The 20517-nt window shown below is 45.9% G+C and overlaps 2 protein-coding genes across 9 annotated transcripts in view; one reads left to right on the top strand and one right to left on the bottom strand.

Annotated features, from left to right (window-relative positions):
- Nucleotides 1-418: 418 nt before the first annotated feature.
- Nucleotides 419-20517, bottom strand: part of LOC119618167 (tubulin beta-8 chain-like) — an 81424-nt gene continuing 61325 nt past the window's right edge. The window contains exons 1-6 of one of the 5 annotated variants that reach the window (XM_073014038.1): nt 3599-10604; nt 2901-2958; nt 2675-2733; nt 2318-2426; nt 2130-2240; nt 419-1642 (exon numbers count right to left, since the gene is read on the bottom strand). In XM_073014038.1, coding sequence (XP_072870139.1) covers nt 564-1642; nt 2130-2240; nt 2318-2426; nt 2675-2731 — 1356 coding nt within the window. In that variant the 5' untranslated portion in view covers nt 2732-2733; nt 2901-2958; nt 3599-10604 and the 3' untranslated portion in view covers nt 419-563. Of the gene's footprint in view, nt 1643-2129; nt 2241-2317; nt 2427-2674; nt 10606-14320; nt 14444-20517 lie in introns of those variants that run through there. The other 4 variants (XM_073014036.1, XM_073014037.1, XM_073014034.1 and 1 more) reach the window with 4 other exon arrangements.
- Nucleotides 15996-20517, top strand: part of LOC119622947 (uncharacterized) — a 48657-nt gene continuing 44135 nt past the window's right edge. Inside the window, exon 1 of one of the 4 annotated variants that reach the window (XM_073014033.1) lies at nt 15996-16460. Coding sequence is in view for 2 of the 4 variants with exons in the window: in XM_073014031.1 (XP_072870132.1) it covers nt 16458-16460 (3 nt within the window). In the remaining 2 variants the exon portion in view is untranslated. The remainder of the gene's footprint in view (nt 16461-20517) is intronic. The other 3 variants (XM_073014032.1, XM_073014031.1, XM_073014030.1) reach the window with 3 other exon arrangements.

Raw genomic sequence — 20517 nt, forward strand, 5'->3', positions numbered from 1 at the left:
GAATGGCTGGGGTCCTACTTGCCCACCCTTCATTGCTGGTTCAGAGCCAGCTGTCTGACCACATTCCTACCCTGAGATGGGACTTTGGGGACATTGCCCACCAGGGTCACTGACCATTTTTAGGGTTCCAGAAACAGAGGGCCAGCTGGTCCCCTAGAAGTCTGGAACATGGGATAAGCCAAGGCTTGCCTTCAGAACAGGTTTTCCACCACGTAGCCGCCCAAGGCCCAGGGCATCCCCAGGTTCATGTGAAGCCTGCCTGCCATGTCCACAGCCCATGCCGACCCCTCCTGGAGCCACTGGAATGCTTGTTCCGGGGTACGCGACAAATCCAGACAGCTTCAGCCTTGCAGGACAACCGTGCACCTGGCAGCCATAGCCGGAGGGCCCATAGATAGAAGTTGGAGGTGAAGCCAGATGCTATGAGAATACTTTATTCAGCAAAATCGTATACTATAAAAATGCTTTAAAATGCAGGAGGAGAGGTGAAGACACGAACAAGTGCGTAGTGACACATGGCAATTAGAACACAGTAAAGAATCCACGCTGCTTCCCCACTTTACCTAGAAAAGGAAAATTCTAGGCCTCTCCTCCTCCTCCTCAGCATATTCCTCAAACTCCTCCTCCTCGGCTGTGGCATCCTGATACTGTTGATACTCAGAAACCAGGTCGTTCATGTTGCTCTCCGCCTCCGTAAATTCCATCTCATCCATCCCCTCGCCCGTATACCAATGGAGGAAGGCCTTGCGCCGGAACATTGCTGTAAACTGCTCTGAGACACGCTTGAAGAGTTCCTGGATGGCCGTGTTGTTCCCAATGAAGGTGGCTGACATTTTTAGCTCCCGGGGTGGGATGTCACAGACGGCTGTTTTGACATTGTGGGGGAGCCAGTCAGCGAAGTAGCTGCTGTTCTTATTTTGAATGTTGAACATTTGTTCATCCACCTCCCTCATGGGCATGCGACCCCTGAAAATGGCAGCAGCCGTTAGGTAGCGGCCATGACGGGGGTCACAAGCTGCCATCATATTCCTGGCATCAAACATCTGCTGTGTAAGCTCAGCCACCGTCAGGGCCCGGTACTGCTGACTGCCCCGGCTGGTCAGGGGGGCAAAGCCGGGCAGGAAGAAGTGCAGCCGGGGAAACGGGACCATGTTCACGGCCAGCTTCCGCAGGTCAGCATTCAGCTGGCCTGGGAAGCGCAGGCACGTGGTGACCCCGCTCATGGTGGCAGACACCAGGTGGTTCAGGTCACCGTAGGTGGGCGTGGGCAGTTTCAGGGTCCTGGAACAGATGTCGTATAACGCTTCGTTGTCTATACAGAAGGTCTCGTCTGCATTTTCTATGAGCTGGTGGACGGAGAGGGTGGCGTTGTAGGGCTCCACCACCGTGTCTGACACCTTGGGCGAGGGCAGGATGCTGAATGTGTTTATGATCCTGTCTGGGTACTCCTCCCGGATCTTACTGAGCAGAAGGGTACCCATCCCAGACCCCGTCCCCCCACCCAGGGAGTGGGTCAGCTGGAAACCCTGCAGGCAGTCACAGCTCTCAGCCTCCTTTCTGACAACGTCCATCACTGACTCCATCAGCTCCGCGCCTTCTGTATAGTGCCCCCTGGCCCAGTTGTTTCCGGCCCCACTCTGACCTGTAAGACAGTACAGCCAGTCACTCGATGGCCAGGTATACGGTCATCAGTGGTCACCATAATGCAAAAGGGGCCAAGTGTCATGTGAGGTGAGCGCACCGTTCTCCCTACAGATGGAGCAAATGAAACCCCTCCCCCAGAGTTACAGGACAGCAGCCTCCCTGTTAGAAACTAAGTCAGGAGTCAAACCTGAGACAGGCTGACAGACCTCCCTGCAGGTGGCTCCTGCCCATTTTCAGGGAAGGCAGTAGCCACGGCCCCCAGCTCAGCTCCCTGCAGGGAGTTGACATCAGTAGCTCTTGACCTTGAGGAGACACCTGGGCCTTCCTCCCAAAGCCTCTTTAGGAGGCACATGGAGCCACTCCACTCGGAGGATAGGAGGGTGTTCTGGGGCCCTGGCTCCACAATTCCCACGGCGACGACCTTGGGGCACTCCTAGATTTTGAGCGGCTAAGAAGCCGCACCCCAGTCCTCGCCCACAGCTCACCGAAGATGAAGTTGTCCGGCCTGAAGATCTGCCCGAAAGGCCCCGAGCGCACAGAGTCCAGAGTGCCCGGCTCCAGATCCACCAGCACAGCGCGGGGCACGTACCTGCCACCTGAGAGGGGCGGGAGGGCATGAGCGAGGGGAGGGCCGCGTTCCCAGGAGGGCGGTGGGGAAGGTCGGGGGTCTCACCGCAGGCCTCGTTGTAGTACACGTCGACGCGCTCCAGCTGCAGGCGGCTGTCCCCGTGGTAGGTGCCCGCGGAGTCGATGGCGTGTTCGTCCGAGATCACCTCCCAGAACTGCGAGACGGGAGGGGCCGGACAGGCCAGGGCCAGTCACGGGGGTGCCCCAGCTCCTCTCCCACCCCCAGCCCCATCCGCACCCCCATCCTTAGGCCGCCGTGTCCCTGGGTCCACCCCGGCCACCTCGCCAGCCGCCCAGTCCCACCGCGTCCCCGGCAGGGACCCGCCCCCGCCCCCACCACTGCCAACACCTTCCCTGGCCACCCGCAGGCCCGAGCTGGGCCCTCAGAGGCACCGCTGCCAACCTTGGCGCCGATCTGGTTCCCGCACTGCCCGGCCTGCGTGAGCACGATCTCCCTCATGGCTAAGGCGGGATCAGGGCGGCAGGAGAGACGCGAGGAGGAGGAGCAGACGCGCAGTGACCCAGCCCGCCCTCCGCCAACGCTGAAATAGCCCCGCGCCCACCTCCCCCAGCCTCGCATTGGGCTCCCAGAATAAGCAACAGCTTTACTTGCACACAGGTGTACCCACCTGTGAGTCCCTTGGCGTTGAACGTCTGTTGGGGAGCTCAGGTGTCCCTGCTGTGGTCCTTTCCACGTTGGGGAAAGCTGGTCAGCTGCAGAACTTCCTCCCACGTCTTTACTAAGACTAAATCCCTAGCTGACCCGAAACTGAATTTTCCTCCCATATGGGAGAGGAGGACTCCAGTTTCAACACTCACAGAGTGCCTTGCACCTGCCCTAGATTGAGGACATATTTTTGTAATTGATGAGTCCTGTCCTCTATTAGGAGATCTGTGGTTAGGAAAGGCCCTCCGTATGTTAACTCAACAAGACTTCGTTTTAAGTTTGACTTTGGAGCAGTTCAAACCTGCAGTAAGCTATGGGTGTTAGACATAGTCAGGCCTCTGATTTAGCTAGAGTCTTCTTTAGAGTAGGATCAGCCCTTTCACCTTTCCAGAGGACCACGGTCTCCATGCAGAGTGAAGGTCATATTGGATTCCTAAAGCTGAGGATAGGTGTGGGATATGCCTGCTGTGAAAGATGGGCCATTGTCACTTTGCAGGCTTTTAGATGACCCAAACTGAGGAGTTATTTCTTCTGGCAAACATTTTTCAGATGGGGTGGGAAATGCCTCAATCTAATCAGTGAAGGTATCAGTGAGCATTAGCAAATATACGAATCTCCTGTAGAAAGACAGCTGAGTAAATTAGAGTTGCCAGTTCTCACCTGGATAGGTTCCTCAATTTTGGACAGGTTTAACTGGAAAAGGAGAAAATTGCTGGCTGTTTGGGTCATGTCAGGCACAAAGCTCTCAGTGCTGAGTCACCTGTTTTAGTGTCTTGAAAAGATTTACCCCTATAAACAAACAAGATGTTAACAAAAAACAAAGAATCCCTTCTAGAGTGAAAAGAATCATAAAAGTGCTGAATTATATTTCTATGATTGGTACTTGGCATTAGTAATTTATTACCATCATTCAGCCAGCCAGAGGGGCCCTGGACTGAAATGCAATCCCTGGCCCATTTTTGTTCTTCTTCAGAGTATTCTGGCCCAGTTCTATGCATGCTGACCAGCACGCCCATAAGCTTCATTGGCCCTTTCAGTGCAGGGGCCTTGGCTGTGGCATCTACAAGGGCATTTCCTTTTACATGGTCAGTCTCTCTTTTGATGTCCTCTGCAATTAATTATAGTCACTTTCTGGCAGCAAAGCAGCATTCTAACAAGCTCGAAATCTGAATGCTGTTGTATGGAAAAGCCCTTGGGGGTCAGGAGTCCCTACCCATTCCAAACTGCAGCATAAGCATGAAGCACTAAAAAAATCATACTTGGAATCAGTGTAAATGTTAACTTTTAAATCCGTTCCCAACTGTAGGGGCCTAGTAAGTTCAATTAACTCAGGTTTTTGAGCTGAGGTAGAGGCCAGCAAGGCTTGTGCCTTGACTCTCTTGTGCTGACTAATAACAGCATATCTAGCCCTCCTGTTTTCCTGATGCATAAAACAACTTGCATCTGTTAACCACTCTTCTTTGGGATGGTCAAGGGATTCATCTCTCTTAAGTCTGGCCTCCTAGAGTAAATTTATTTCATAATCTGTGACATGCTGTGGCTGTGTCCCCAGTCAAATCTTATCTTGAACTGTAGCTCCCATCATTCCCATATATCGTGGGAGGGACCCAGTGGGAGGTAATCAAATCGGGGGATGGGTCTTTTCCATGCTGTTCTTGTGACAGTGAATAAGCCTCATGAGATCGGAGGTTTATTTATTTATTTATTTTTGAGACGGAGTCTTGCTCCATTGCTCAGGCTGGAGTGCAGTAGCATGATCTCGGCTGACTGCAACCTCTGACTCCTGGGTTCAAGTGATTCTCCTGTCTCAGCCTCCTGAGTAGCTGGGATTACAGGTGCCCACCATCATGCCTGTCTAATTTTTAGTATAGATGAGGTTTCACCATGTTGGCTAGGCTGGCCTCGATCTCCTCACCTCAGGTCATCCACTGCCTTGGCCTCCCAAAGTGCTGGGATTACAGCTGATGGTTTATAAAGGGGAGTTTCACTACACAAGCTCTTTTGCCTGCTGCCATGTAAGAGATGTGACTTTGCTCCTCATTTGCCTTCTGCCATGAGTGTGAGGCCTCCCCAACCATGTGCAACTGTGAGTCAATTAAACCTCTTTCTTTAAATATAAATTATCCAGCCTTAGATATGTCTTTATTAGCAGCATGAGAATAGACTAATACAACGTGTATGCCGGAAAGGCTAGGAGCACCTGTGGACTCTGGCACATAGGTAGCTGCGTTTATGGTTTGGCAGGCTTTAAGGGTTATGTCTGGAGTGTCTAGCAATAAGGCCTGATGCTTTCATAAATATTCTCCTATTATCCACTGGTGCCCTTTAGCTTCTAGGACCACCTTCCCTTGGTGTGGGGTCAAAAACCTGTAGGTGCTGTTCTAATGTTAGTTTATTAACTTTGCCTACTAGAAAAGTGGTAGCAGCAATAGCTCTAAGACATCAAGGCCACCCTGAGGCCACCTGGTCTATCTGCTTAGAAAATTAGGCTACTGGCCTTGGAATGTCCCCCAGTTTTGGGACAAGATTACCCAAGGCCTATGCCTTGCTTTTTGGCTACATAAAGGAAAAAATGGTTCCTCTAACTTGGGGACTCCCATGGCTGCAGCAGAGCCCAATTTCTCCTTGAGAGTAATGAAGGTTTGCTTGCAGTTCTAATTACATTCTAGGAGTTCTAAATCTTTCCCTTTGGTGTATCATATAAAGACTTGGCTACATATCCAAATCTGGGTACCCATAAATAGCAGTACCCAGCCATCTCCTTAAAAAGTCCACAGTCATTTGTTGGGCTGGGACCCTTGGATGACTAAAATAACTGTTTTATCTTCTAGGGATGTTGATCAGTTCTAGAGGTTAAGATAGATTCCAAATATTTAAGTCTTTGAGTCAAAATCTGTGCCCTGTATGGTGATACCATGTATCTGCAAGTTCCCAGAAAATTTACCAACTTAACAGTATTATTATTTGAGTCTTCTTTAGTTGAGCTAGCAATGAGCAAGTCACCTACATACTAATAATTTTGTCCCTTTCCAACTGTAGATTTCTTAAGTCCTTAGCTAGAGCATTTTCAAATAAGTGGGGGCTATCCCAGAACCCTTCAGAGATGACTGTCCAGGTTAGTTTTGAGGCTGAATGTGTATCTGGATCAGTCCATTCAAAGGCAAACATATTATGAATCTGGATGCAATAAGATGCAGAAAAATCCATCTTTCAGATTTAAGAATGTAAACCAGCTTGCATCCCCTGAGACTTGGTAAGTATTGGGGACAATGAGTTGTATGGAGACAACTGCATTTATTAATGCTCTAAGGTTTCTGACAAATCTGTACTTGCCATTAGGCTTTTCATCTGGTGACATGCAAGTATTGTAAGGAGACTCTCACGGCCTTCATAACTCATGCCATTAGGCTTTTCATCTGGTGACGTGCGAGTATTGTAAGGAGACTCTCACGGCCTTAGTAACTCATACGGCAAGAATTTGGCAATAAGGGGTTGAATTTCCCCCTCATGCTTCTTGCCTTAAAATGTATTATCTCTTCTGAGGGCGAGGAGCACTAGGCTGAAGTTGGATTTGAATGGAGGAGGTGTGTAGTGAGTTTCCCAGAGCCTGTGTGGCCCAAACCTCAATATTTACTTGAGACAACACCTCAGGTGGTAAATGTGACAGCTCATTCTTAACTTCTTTTTTCCCCTGAGGGGTCAGGAACAAAAGTAACACTCTCTATGCTTTATGATCTGTGAAGGTGACCATGACTTGGTCTCCTGAGTCAATAAACCTCTCCCCAGTAAGAGGTCAGGCATTCAAACAGTACTAAAAAGGCAGGTGAGAAACCCAGAGGCCCTGGAGGACAACTTAGAAGATATGAAAAGCAGTGCTTTTGGGCTTGTCCATCATGAGAAGACAGGAGCCCATTGTATTGAATCAGGACAGAGTCATCTGCTCCCATATCTAATAAGAAGTTAATGCTCCTACCTGCCACTTCAAGAGTCACCTGAGGCCCCTACATCTCTTGATAGATAATAGTCCAATGGGAGTGGAGGTATGAAGCATCAGGCTCTACCACTTTTGAGTCTGCTGAGCTCTGATGATGACTCCCTTGGAAGCACAGTGCATTTCCTTTGGCAGTGGCCGACCTTCTTACAGAAGGCACATTGATTTATATGCAAGGCACAGTGGCCCAGAGGCACGGACTGGGACTTTTACCTTCTCACTTCCTCTGTGAGGGCCAGGGGTTAAAGGGCTGCCTCTGAAGTCGTGGAGAGCACAAGGCTGCAGCTAGAAGCTGGGCCTCTTGGGAGATTTGCTTTATGTTTTCTCTGCCCTATTCCTGTGATGGAAAACTGCAAAATCCAAGTCTAAAATCTGATCCATGGGAGTCTGGAAGCCCAAGGCTGCTTTTGGCAGCTTCCTGCAGATATCAGAAGCAGACTGGACTATAAAATAAACTCCTAGCAATGCCTGTCCCTTCTTTGAGTCAGGGTCAGTGTTAGTGTATGTCCTCAAAGTCTAAATTATCCACCCTTGTAATAAGGCTAGGTTTTCATCTTTTCCCTGAGCAATTTTCTAGACTTTATAAAAATTAAAAAGCTTTATCACACTTTTTTTATTTCTTCAAGGAGTCAAATGATCATAATTTTTTCTCTCTATGTCCTACTTTCTTCCTAATTCATTTCCCTTTTCTAGATTCTAGTTCTCTTTTGGGTCCTAGTCAGGCACTGCTGTGCTTCCTACTTGATAGGTGTCAGATCCCTGGTTGCAGGCTGCCACCCTGTTAGCATGTGCTCTAGTCACTCCCATAATACACTGCTTTTCTACCATGCAGCAGGTGAACATAAATATATGCAAATCTTGCCTGGTCAGATCATACATCAAGATTAGCCTCTCAAATTTGTCTATGAATTTTCCTGGAACTTCTGAAAACTGTTTTAGTTTTTCCTTGCATATGGCTAATTCAGACATAGAAAGGGGTACATATACCTATATAGTATCCCTATTATCATCTGTTACTTCCCAGAGAGGGCAAACATTCAACTTTGCCAGCTGATAAGAGGCCCCACTGCATGTTGTTCTGGTGAAGCTCGGATGTTTCGAGAGTGGGGTATGTATGTAAGCCAGGACTCGAAGGGCAGGGAGAAGATGATGACAGGACACTAGAAAGCTCTGGAAAACTAGAAGAAATTAATAACATGTTGCACACCTCACCAGAACTGGAAGGAGTCTGACTGTGTTCTTATGGGGTGCTCGAACTGACAGGGGAGAGTTCAGCCCCAGCTAAGAAAAGCCTAATATTAAGAGGCACTTGCATTAAAAGGGTAATCAATTATGTGCCATCCCTATTTTGTCTTTTCCTCAATCAAACATATAGTAACCCATTTAAATTTTTTATCCTGACCAAGCATCAGGGAAGCCTCTATGTAAAGTATTTCCTCCTATTTAGTTTCTCTTCTATAAAACAAATTAAGCTGCAAAAAAGGGAGTCAGACCGAACAGGGGAAATGGGGAGGCTATAACTTGTGTATTGTAATGTATTCGTCCATTTTCACACTGCTATGACAAAACTCTTTCAGGAAAAAAGTGACATACTGGGTTTAGAAAGTAGTGTCCAGCTGCCCTATATCAGCTCATCAAAGATGACCTTAAGGTTAAGAAATGAGAGAAAACTGTTAAGAAAATGTCTCATGTTCTCCATCTTGAGGCTAATTGTTTGCAGGGGTTGTCATAAAAGAGGCTGTCACTAAACAGGCAGATCTGATCCTATCATGTAGGGCTGTTAAATACCACATTTCAACTCCTAGTCATAATGATGGAGAGGTTATTGCTGATCGTTTCTGATAATTAAGGTACAAAAATACTAGGTTCCAAGACATCTCTTTTTTCAGTGTCACTTGGACCAATGGCAAGTTAAATAAGCAATCAGCTAAAAGTCAGAGGATCACTGAGAAAGTAAAAGCTAAACTGTTTGGGGCCTCTTTCCTGGGGCAGCCTCCAGGCTACTACAAAACAGAATCGGTGAGCAGAAAGGTGACAAGATGCAGAGCACTCAGGTGAGGGACAAAGAGCACAAGGTGGACAGTCCAAAAAGAGAAAGTGGCAAACATCTTCTTTAGCTACTTTACACTGTTGGTGGGACTGTAAACTAGTTCAACCATTGTGGAAAAGAGTGTGGCGATTCCTCAAGGATCTAGAACTAGAAATACCATTTGACCCAGCCATCCCATTACTGGGGATATACTCAAAGGATTATAAATCATGCTGCTATAAAGACACATGCACACATATGTTTATTGCACACTATTCACAATTGCAAAGACTTGGAATCAACCCAAATGTCCATCAGTGACAGACTGGATTAAGAAAATGTGGCACATATACAGCATGGAATACTATGCAGCCATAAAAAAGGATGAGTTCGTGTCCTTTGTAGGGACATCGATGCAGCTGGAAACCATCATTCTCAACAAACTATCGCAAGAACAGAAAACCAAACACCACATGTTCTCACTCATAGGTGGGAATTGAACAATGAGATCACTTGGACACAGGAAGAGGAACATCACACACCGAGTCCTATTGTGGGGAGGGAGGAGGGACGAGGGATAGCATTAGGAGATACACCTAATGTAAATGATGAGTTAATGGGTGCAGCACACCAACATGGCACATGTATACATATGTAACAAACCTGCACATTGTGCACATGTACCCTAGATCTTAAAGTATAATAAGAAAAGAAAAAACTTGCCTTCCTGGAGGGTATTTGTAGCTAAAAATAAACTAGATTTCAACTTAGATTGCCACTAAAATACATTATAAACTACAAAGTATTACAAAAATACATATATAATATTAAGGCTATATGTATATCTAAATTTTACCTAAATCTGAATTTGCTTTATTTGACAAAGTCTATAAACAACCCCAGGACAATAAAAATTTTATCCTTAGAAAGTTTGCACCAATCCCCTTTCATCCTATCCCCAACTGCACCTGCCTATGGGTTCCCAGCCTGCCCAGGCTCTGTAGCTTCCATACCCTTCTTCCATTTCCAACTGCTCCTGTGTTGTATATTTTATAATAAATGGTTAAACACAAGTACAGTGTTTGGCTGAGTTCTGTGAGTATTTTAATCAAATTCTTAAACTTGAGAAGGGGGTTATGGGAGTCCCCATTTGTTAGTAGTTCAGAAGTATGTATGGGTACTTGTAGTTTGTGACTGGCATCTGCAGTAAGAGCAGTGTTGTGGGACTAAGCACTGGACTCTAGGGCCTGTGCGGACTTTGGGTGGTGTGAGATGTAAAATGTTAAACAACTAGTTGGTGTTGGAGAACTGCTTTGTATTCCTCAAACTCTACAGATGTAGTGTTCGAAGAAAGACATCGGCCAGGTGCGGTGGCTCACATCTGTAATCCCAACACTTTGGGAGGCTGAGGTGGGCAGATCACAAGGTCAGGAGTTTGAGATCAGCCTGACCAATATGGTGAAACCCCATCTCTACTAAAAATACAAAAATTAGCCGGGCATGGTGGTGGGCACCTGTAGTCCCAGCTACTTAGGAGGCTGAGGCCAGATAATCACTTGAACCCAGGAGGCGGAGGTTGCAGTGAGCCGAGATCGTGCCACTGCACTCCAGCCTAAGCGACAGAGTGAGAGTCCATCTCAAAAAAAAAAAAAAAAAAAAAAAAAAAAGAAGAAGAAGAAGAAGAAAAAGAAAGAACAAAGAAGAAGACATCACAGGGGCTGGAGCTGGAGAAAGACTAGGTGTCTGGGGAAGAAAGGCTCTCTTCTCCTGTATATAGGCTGTCACACTACACATTCTCCTGTGATTCCAGATCTTCTCCCCGGGTGAGAGGGGACTAAAAACTTCAGAACAGACCCCCTTCACCTACAGCTACCATCACATACATTTCACTCACTTACAAACATACTCTTAGGAGGTATTAATGTGGCCATGTCCCTCCCAGAACTAAGTACCGCCCTCAGCAATCCCATCACAGTGCCTTCTCTTCTAGTTTCTTGCCAAAAACCTACACAAGTGCCCATGGGTATCCTAGTTTAGTTCTACCCTCAGACACTGAATCTGCAGCAGCAATCTGTTCTCTCCACCACCTGTTAATAATCTCAACTGCTTGCATGGACACAGGAGTAATTCTGAGTATAGCCCCTCCTAGACCATTATCTTTAACACAAATCAGTCCTTCCACCTACCTTTTACTCTCCCCCACTCATGGATTTTTGGTGGCTCCTTTCTCTTTTCTACATTTTTCCCCACAGTCTCTCTTTTATGTGTACACAGTGTGTCCAGGATCACCCATTAGATACCTAAATCCAGTGTATACTGAAATTCAGATGTCTGGAAGTTCAAGATCATGTCCATAATCCGGCTGTTGCTTTTCTTTAAAAAGCATTTAGCCTACATGTACATTTTTCTTTGCTTCTTTTGAAATATACATATATACAAATTATTTTAACAGCTAAATAAACCTTAACTTTTTTTTTTTTTTTTTTTTTTTTTTGACTCAGGATTCTCTTTACCTAGGACCTGAGAACCATTACTTTGTTTTTGCTTTTGATTTGGCAAAGGTTTTGGTTCCCCGCCCCCCCCCCCCCCATTTTCAGCCTTTTAAAGAAGACACAGATGTGTTTAGAATAATAAAGCTCATTTTAAGGTCACACAAAAGTTGAGCACAAAGAATAGGATTCAATTCAGCAATACAGAGTAATGAAGAGTAAAAGACACTAAGTTTCTCCAACAGAAAACTAATCATCCAAGGCGATTATATTAAAGGTGATAATATCTGGAGCCTAAAGTATTTAACGCTGCAAAAGCAAGAACAGTTTAGGGTATAAACTGAGCAGTGGAATTTTTAGCTGTGCCTTGGTTTCTACTTATTACTTAAGAAAGATTAGCATAGTTTTGTGTAGTCTTTAGTATACAACATGCATCCATGTAAATTAAACAGTATTTTCTACAATTGTGTGACTATAAGGCCACAGTATTTATTTTGAATAAACCTCTTAAATAGTAATTTTAATATTAATATTATTAATTTGAAATATAAAGCATTATAGCTTTAAGTTTATATAACTTTATTATAAGTATTAATTTGTTTGAATTAAGTTTATATAACTTTAATATAAGTATTAATTTGTTTGAAATATAAAGTATTATAAAATATTGTAATTAAGCTTACAGATAATTTTAAATATATATACATTATGACTAGTATATTAAAATTATTTATATGTAGACATTTATATTTAATACCCAAAGAAAATTTACTACCACATTGCTATAGTAGATATTAACCTGACATGCTTATTAATTGATCCTATAGGTATAATTATAGGTCAACATAATTTTACAGCCTATTCTTTTATTTTACTAAATTAGGAATGCCACTATTCCAGGACAAATAAATGCAGTTGATGTGGCCACCCAAGAATCATAGTACCTCTTTAGTTAGCTATCTTGCAGTCTCTGATATAACTCTACCACGTGAATAGAGCGAATTCCAATTCTTCATCAAATAGTGCCGGTGGAGGTTGTCAGGTGTGTTACAGTATAGATTCCCAATCCAACGGCCAGCAGATGGGAGAGCAGCAGAGGAGGAAATTCTGCTCAGAATAAGCTCTCTTTCTTCATAATACTTGTGTGTCTCATGCTGAGAGTAGTACTGCACTTTCAGGTGTTTAGAGAAGAACTTCCTTGGGGGAATATTTTCCGGTCAATTTGACCAATGTTATATGTAATCTGAATTTGTCTTTAAGATTCTTTCAACCTCTTTTCTTCTCTCAGTACAGTTTTACTCAGACTGAGAGCTGTCTTTCTCTTCAATGCTCTGAGTATCTGTGTCTAAGCCCTATTACTATCACATGGTGTCTGTCTGTGAGTGAGAACTCCTGGAGCTCCTCTATCTAGATCCATGCTGTGTATCCAACAATATTCTTTTTGTGTCACTATTATAAACAGAAACTGAGGCTGAAACATTGCTCCTGTTCCCCCTATCGCAAAAGTGCAATTCTACCCAGGAGCCCTGCAGGCTCTCCTCCCGCAGCTCAGGGACCCCGCTCTGTAACGCGGCACTGCAGTGCATCTGTGGCAGTTGTGTTCCATGTAAAATGTGAGCTGCCAGCTGTGGGCTGTGCCTCAGTGGTAGATGGCAGGGTTTGGGAGAGGACACAGGCCACCAGGAGAGGGCAAGCAGAATTGCTGCAGCCCAGGGCTTAGGGAGTAGGTATCCATTGCTTTGAAATATAAATAGCCAGCCCAGCACGGTGGCCCACGCCTGTAATCCCAGCACTTTGGGAGGCTGAGGTGGGCGGATCACAAGGTCAGGAGATCAAGACCATCCTGGCTAACATGGAGAAACCCCGTCTCTACTAAAAATACAAAAAAATTAGCCAGGTGTGATGGCGAGCACCTGTAGTCCCAGCTACTCCGGATGCTGAGGCAGGAGAATGGCGTGAACCCAGGAGGCGGAGCTTGCAGTGAGCCGAGATTGCACCACTGCACTCCAGCCTGGGCAACAGAGCAAGGCTCCGTCTCAAAAAAAAAATATATATATATATATACGTATATATATATATGTATATATATATATGTATATATATATGTGTATATATATATGTATATATATATGTATATATATGTATATATATATGTGTATATATATATGTATATATATATATATATAGCCAAGATGATAGTACCCTATCTCACTGTTTCTGTAAGAGATTGAGAGTGACTTAGAGCTGAAGGTAAGGTAGGCTTACCTGCAACAGGCACCTGGCTCTAAGTTGCAAAACTGCCTCCTATCATGATGTTGGAAGTTTATTGTTTCTTTGCATATAACCAACCAGTATACAGAAGACCGCCCCAATTACCAGGTGAGTTTAGGATGAACTATGTATGACCAATGGTTTGTACAGAAGGGAGGCAGGAGAATCGGGTCTGGAGGCAGAGAACTTAAGGCCAATTTGTGCTGACTTCCTAAAAGAAAAAAAAACCAAGGTCTGGAGGCAGGGACCCTAAGGCCACTTAAGGCAAACTTCCAACAGCTAAACCAAAAGAAAAAAATCCCATCTCCCCACACCTGAGTAGCAAACGCTCAAAGGCTACTCTCCCTACAACCCTTCCCCTTCTACCACTTCTCAGATGGAAAGGGAAGGTGCCTTGGAGTGGCTGCAGGCCAAGCACCGGCCATCCCTTCATCTGCATAGGGTGCCAATTTACCTAAGCCTTTAGTTAGCCACGGACCAAATCCTTCATCCAGATCAGTGGTAGCTGATAGGGACCTTAAAAGGAGTAGTTAAAACCCAGAAAACGTCATAACCATGACCTTGAGTCATTTGCTCAAGCCCACACCCGCTTTATTCCTTACCTTAATAAATTTCTGCTTTTGATGCTTCCTTCCTGTGTTTTGTTCCTTTGTTACTTTGTGCATTTTGTTCAATTATTTGTTCAAGTTGCCAAGGACCTGGACAACTCACTCACGGTCTTCCTTCTGGGAACAGAAGTACAGGTAGATGTGAACGCGTGTGATTGGTGCTTAAACTCACACAGTGCCCCACACCACCGGAGAAAAACACACAGTTACAGCCTGTGTGTCCAAATTAGGTCCAGATTAGGTCCAAAAACAAATAGCAAAACAAGAAGATTGCCTTTAATCTTTTCCCTCCACTTCTAAACTCTGGAGGACAAGGCTGTGAAGAGATCTGAAGACATGGTGCTCTCTCCTCCTGTGGCCCCAACATTCTTTGTTTACTGTCTGGTATTTGAAAGGAAGAGGAACCTTTGATAGAGGAGGTGGTCGGAGGCTGGTTAGGCAGGTAGAGACAGAGGGTCTGGGGAGAAGGAAAACACCTGTAGGACCGCACCTGCACCACCCCTGTAGTTAGCGGGAAGAAATGTGGTTAAGAACTTCCTCTAAGGCCAGGATGTTGCTCCAAAGGGACTGTCCCAACTTAGGAACAGGTGCAATAAACCAACCTAAGTGTCTTTAACTTGACCCAGCTCATTATAAGGTCATTAACATGACATTAGCATTGTGGTTTTAGCTCCCCCCCTGTAAGTTTCACTTAGGCACTCATGGGTAACAACCAAAATGGAGTCACTGTGGCCAATCCCAAGCATCCGCAGATGCAACACCCTTAGTGGGGAACTTTACCCATCCCATTTGGGCAGAACCCACAGAAGACATACTTGTTCTTGCCACATAAAAGACCTAGACCTCAGCCTCATTTCTGGCAACCTGCTTTCAGGTCCCCTCTTGCTTCTGAGAACTTTGCTTTTGCTTAATAAATCCTACTTTGCCTTACTCACTCTCTGGCACCCGTGTGCTTCATTCTTTTCGGTCGTGGCACAAGAGTCCCGACCTGGCTCAATCGAGGAGACCATCACATCTCCACCAAACGGTAACTGGGAAACCGTGGTCTTCACGTGGATGCTCTCAGCTTGCAGCACCAGATCTCTCTGGGGGCACTGTCCCACCCACCCTTGAGCCTGAGAAAAGTTGGTAGAGAGGCTGGTGCGTTACTTCCAGCAGAAAAGAAGTGTTCAGGCCCTCACTTCCCTGAGGAAAGAGAGGCCCTCATAGCTGCGCTCAATGTGGCAGCCACCTGCCATATGTAGCTACTGGGCACCTGGAATGTGACTGGTTTGAAGTAAAATGTGCTGCAAACATAAAATACACCGTGAGTTTAGAAGAATTAGATCAGAAATATACTTTATTTCTAATTGTATATTGATCACATATTAATACAATATTTTGGATACAATGGATTAAAAATTATTACCAACAATTTCACTCTAAACATTATTTTTGACGTGGCTAATAAAAAACAGAAAATTCACAAATAGCTAACATTTTATATTTTAGAGGATTGCTTCCCTCTTAAATCAGGTGTCCTACTCAAAAGACTAGCGGCCAGAAGGGTTATGAAATCTAAAAATATTAAAATAATTGTCATTATATTGCTTCCACTTGTGAAAAAGTGTGTGCCTGTGCATGCATGTGTGCGCGTCCGTATCTACGTGTGCGCGCGTGTGTGTACGTCTGTGTGTCCGTGCGTGCGTGTATTTTATAAGTGGACATAACCTTACACACAAGGTTAAAAAGAGACCCCTGGGCTGCTTCAGGTCAAGCCCGGAGAGAAAGCCCTGCCTGAAAGGGCCTGGAGGCCCCAGGTTGTCACTCTTGCCTCATCAGTGGAGTGTGTGGTCGCGAATTCTGTTACTCATGGCCCGAGGGCGGGGATTGGAGTATTATCCAATCAGAGTGTCGGAGTGAGAACTGCCCAATCAGGCGCGCAGCCAGAGAGGAGGCGGTGGCTTCCGGGATGTGGCGCGGCCTTTTCCTCTGGTTCCTGCCAGGGCTTGGGTTAGGGCTTCAGCTGTCTGCGTCCTCGGCTCCGGGAGGCCTCGGGGATTCAGCAGCAGCCCCAGCCTCCCGTCGCTCTGTCACCAGCGGGTATTGGATGATTTGTAGCTAAGACTCCCGGATCCCCTGAAGTGGGGAAATGGTGAGTGTGCGGGGCAGGGCGTCCCGAGGCTGGGGGGGCCTCATCGGCAGCGGCGGGAAATGGCGGCGGCGGGACCGAGTCTGTGAACGGAGTCCCCGCTGCCGCCGCTCAGCCCTCGGTCCTCAATCCCCTCCGGTGAGGGTCCCGGGCTCCTGTCTGTCCCCGCACGGCGGCTCTGCCCAGCCTGCAGCCCTCCTCGTTCAGCTCTGCGCCGGCAGCCCCGCACCTTCCCCGGGCTGTGGAGTGAGGAGCTCTCCGGGAAGACGCCGGCGCGGCCTGCGCGGGCACCGCGTGGGAGGAGCTGTGGTCCGGGGTCCTGTCCCTTCTTTACCCGGTTCCGAATGAGATCGAGGCCCCGTCAAAACAGAGTTCATGTGAGCAAGCAGGACTCATTAACGGGACAGCGCCCCCGTGGCTCGCGGTTTGGGCCAGCGGGTCTTGAAGGAAAGGCCTTTGTGAGGTGTGTGAGGAAGGGAAGCCATTCACCCGCCCGCCCCAACTTTCCCACCGGTCCCCTTGCCCTGAGCGCCTCCTCCGCGTGGCTGTTCCTGAGTGGCATCTTTTAGAATAGGCTGGTGGCGTGTGCACAGCGCTTCGCTGAGTTCTGTGAGTGGTTCTGCCACATTATGGAACTTGAGGAGGTTGTGGGCGCCCCTGGTTTGTTGCAGACGTTCAGAAATGAAGACAGGTGTCCAGAGGCAGGGACTGGCGTCTGCAGGGGGGCAGCTGCGGGAAGAGCGCTGAGCTTGTGGGTCTGCGCTGACTCTGGGTGGGGTCGTTAGTGAGTTGCTGGACACCCCGTTGGGGTTGAAGCATTGGCTGGTGTTGAGGAAACTCCGCAAGTTTTCTGTCAGAAGAAAGACATGGCTGAGCCTGGGCTGGAGGAAGATGCCTAGTGTCTGCGGGAGGCGCGACTGGATTTTGCACTTGCGCGGTCCTGCTGGTCTCCTCCTGGGGAGAGGGGACTGAGAACTCAGAGGAAAGGAGTTTTGAGAAACATCCCTTCCCTTCACCCTGCTGCCAGCCCCCACCCAATGCTAACCCACTCCTGAGCGCGCCCACCGGTATTCGCATTGCCACACTCCTTCCAGTACAGGGTTCCACCCTCAGGAGTTGTGCCCATGGCTGCTTTGCTCCTAGCGTTTTCTGCCAAAAACACACGCAGTGCCCAGAAGTCTCCTGGCTCATCTCAACCGCAGATACTGAATCTGTAGCAGGAACTTGCTTCCTTCACCCACCCAGCCTTCTGGACCGCCTGATCCTAATGTCTTCTGTCTTTATAGATACAGGAATCAGAGCATAGCCCTGCCTCAGCCTGTACCTGTAGTACAAACCAGTGCTTTAGTCAGTCCTGCCCTGCTGCCACCCATGGCTCTTGATAGCTGCTTTCTCTCTTCTGCTTTTTCCTTCCCCACAAATTCTCTACGGTGTCCATCCCTCAGGTGCCTATGAGAATTCAGACGTTAGTGAGTTCAAGACAAGGTCTTTAGGCCTGGATGTTGTAGGAGCAAACACAAATTAGAAAAGGCTTAATGCTTTCTCTTTAGAATGAGGGAAGAATTTTTGCTCTTCTCCCTTTTCTTAAAGCATTTAGTTTGAGAACTTTTATATTTAAATATTTTCTCTTCTTCTTTGAAATATGTGTAAGTCATTTTTTATCAGTTAAATAGGTCATTTGTCTTTTTTGGCTCCAAATTGCCTTCATCTGGGACCTGGGAACTATTGCTTTGAAATGTAAATAGCAAGAACATACACCCTATTTCACAGTTTCTGTAGGAGACTAGGAGGCTGCCTTCAGCAGGTACCTAGCCACATTGCAAATCTACATCCTGTCATGAAGATGTGGATGTTTTTTTCTTTAATTATTAGAAAAAATTAGAAAACCCAGATGACCTCTCAGATTACAAGGTGAAATTATAATAAATTGTGTATAACAAATGGTGCTTTCAAGGCTTCTACTTGAGATTTAATTATAGTGACTTTCTGTGTTTGCATTCTCTTAGATTGTGATGCACATCACATTTTGATTTAATTATACAACAAAACTTTTTCTTGCGGTTCTGTTATTGTGGAGACTTTTTTAGGATTGCAGATGTTTTAGCTTTTAGTTATGTTTTCCACACACTGTCCAGAATTACCAGATGTTGTACACAAAATGTCCAGCAGTCTTCACTTCAGAAAACAGTCTTTCTTAAGATTCCAGTCACAACCTAAAATTGTGCGGCAAAGTGTTTCCCAAATCTGCAAACAGAATGGTCTCTCTCTTGGGATCTACAGTCCTTTCTAGAGCAGTTAGGCTAAATTTCTACAAAAATAACTTTTCAGGACAGTAATCAGTTATTTCACCTCCTTCAGTGCTCCTGGCATCTTCCATTCTGACACTGATTTCAGAGATTTGGGGCCCATAAACCTAACCAGAATCACACATACGCATCGATTAAACCTGAGAAATTCTCCCTCCCACCTCCCCTTCCCCAAATGCCCACAAATGTGCATGGCTCACCAGCCCTCCAAGACCTAAATGTGCAGTTCTAGATTCTGAATTTATGTCCTGGAATTTGATAAAAGAACTTTTATCTGAGAAATATAAGTTTTTAAATGTATCAGACCCAGAGATGTGTTAAAAAGAGACCACAGTCACATACCGTTCCCCTCCTTGAACTATTTGTCTTTTGAAATTGCTTGCTATTGCCACAAGTGTCTGTAAATTAACCTAATAATGCCACGCTGGACACTATAACCTATATCCTATAGCTTAACTATGTATATGACCAATCACTAACCAATGTTACTTCTATAAACCAATAAGAATATCTGACACCTTTCTATCAGTCTGCTCTGGCTTCCTTTTTGCCTTTAAAAATATGCTTGTAACTGCTTCTAATTGGAGTGTATATTCAGGGCAACTTTATACTCCAGGATTGCAGTCTTCAAGCTTTGGCTCAAACTCTGTACTTATGTTACCCCAATTTTTTCCTTTTAGCTCAAAATATTCTTTAGAATGTGTTGAAGGAGGCTTCATGAGAAGGTCTTTCCTCTGATTTTACTCTGCTTCCTGTAACTCAAGAATGCAGCACACATTGATCTCACCTAGAATCTGCACGCAAAAGCTGGCCTCTGCCTAAGAGTCACAAGACAGGGCCAGACTGTGGGTTGAAGAGATACAGGAAAGTCATAGAAGGTGTTTTCTGCATCATGAGAGGTCAACATAGACATCTTAAGCCCCACTTTCAGAGTGGAGCCCTTTGAGTTTTCTGGATCTTGTCCAGTGACCTGCTACAGCTGTGTAAGAGGCTTCTGGTGTGAACACAATGCTGTGACAGAATCTATAAATGTAAACAAGCACCTTAGCAGTGGGAAGTCAAGGCCACTAAATATCCAGAGCCATAATCCCAACTGTGCCTCCCTGTGTTACTAGAGTACTTTTGTCCTTCCCCTGCCTGAGTTAGCTGATCAGGGACAGGGGATATCACATCCGGATCCAGGATCTGCAGCTCCATCAGGGCAGTTCCATTTTCTGTTTGCACCCCGCAAAGTCAGCCTGAGTCTCTCCTGCCTGGATCACTATGGGGGCATCAGCCTAGGGTCACTGGGGACACTCTCAGCAGCGTCAGTGAGTATTTGAGACATTTGAGGATGTCCTGTGCAGACTGGGGTCAGTGTTTCATATGGTCATTAGGAAAAGAGATGAAATAGTCATGGTCCCTACCATCAAGGAACTTGCATTCTAGAGCACATGAATAAATGATTAAATTCAGTGTCATGTATTCAGTACAAAGATGAAAACTGTACAGGAGACTTAAGCTTTATTTGGGTTACTTCCCTTTTATTGTTTGGTGAGTTTTGATGCCACCACCTGCAGGGCTGTTTATGGACAAAAGAGAAGTCATTATTTGTATTGTGTTTGCCTTGCTAAGAATAAATATTTAGCTTCAAATATAATTGGTCAGGAAAAACAAAAGGGTTTTGGTTAAATTCCTTTTTATTGTATGTTACAGATGGGGAAGTGGCAAAATAGATAAAAATTACACAAACTCTGGGAATCAAATTTCTCTTG

The sequence above is a fragment of the Chlorocebus sabaeus genome, unplaced genomic scaffold (genome assembly GCF_047675955.1).
Source record: "Chlorocebus sabaeus isolate Y175 unplaced genomic scaffold, mChlSab1.0.hap1 unalloc_scaffold_159, whole genome shotgun sequence".
Classification (NCBI taxonomy): domain Eukaryota; kingdom Metazoa; phylum Chordata; class Mammalia; order Primates; family Cercopithecidae; genus Chlorocebus; species Chlorocebus sabaeus.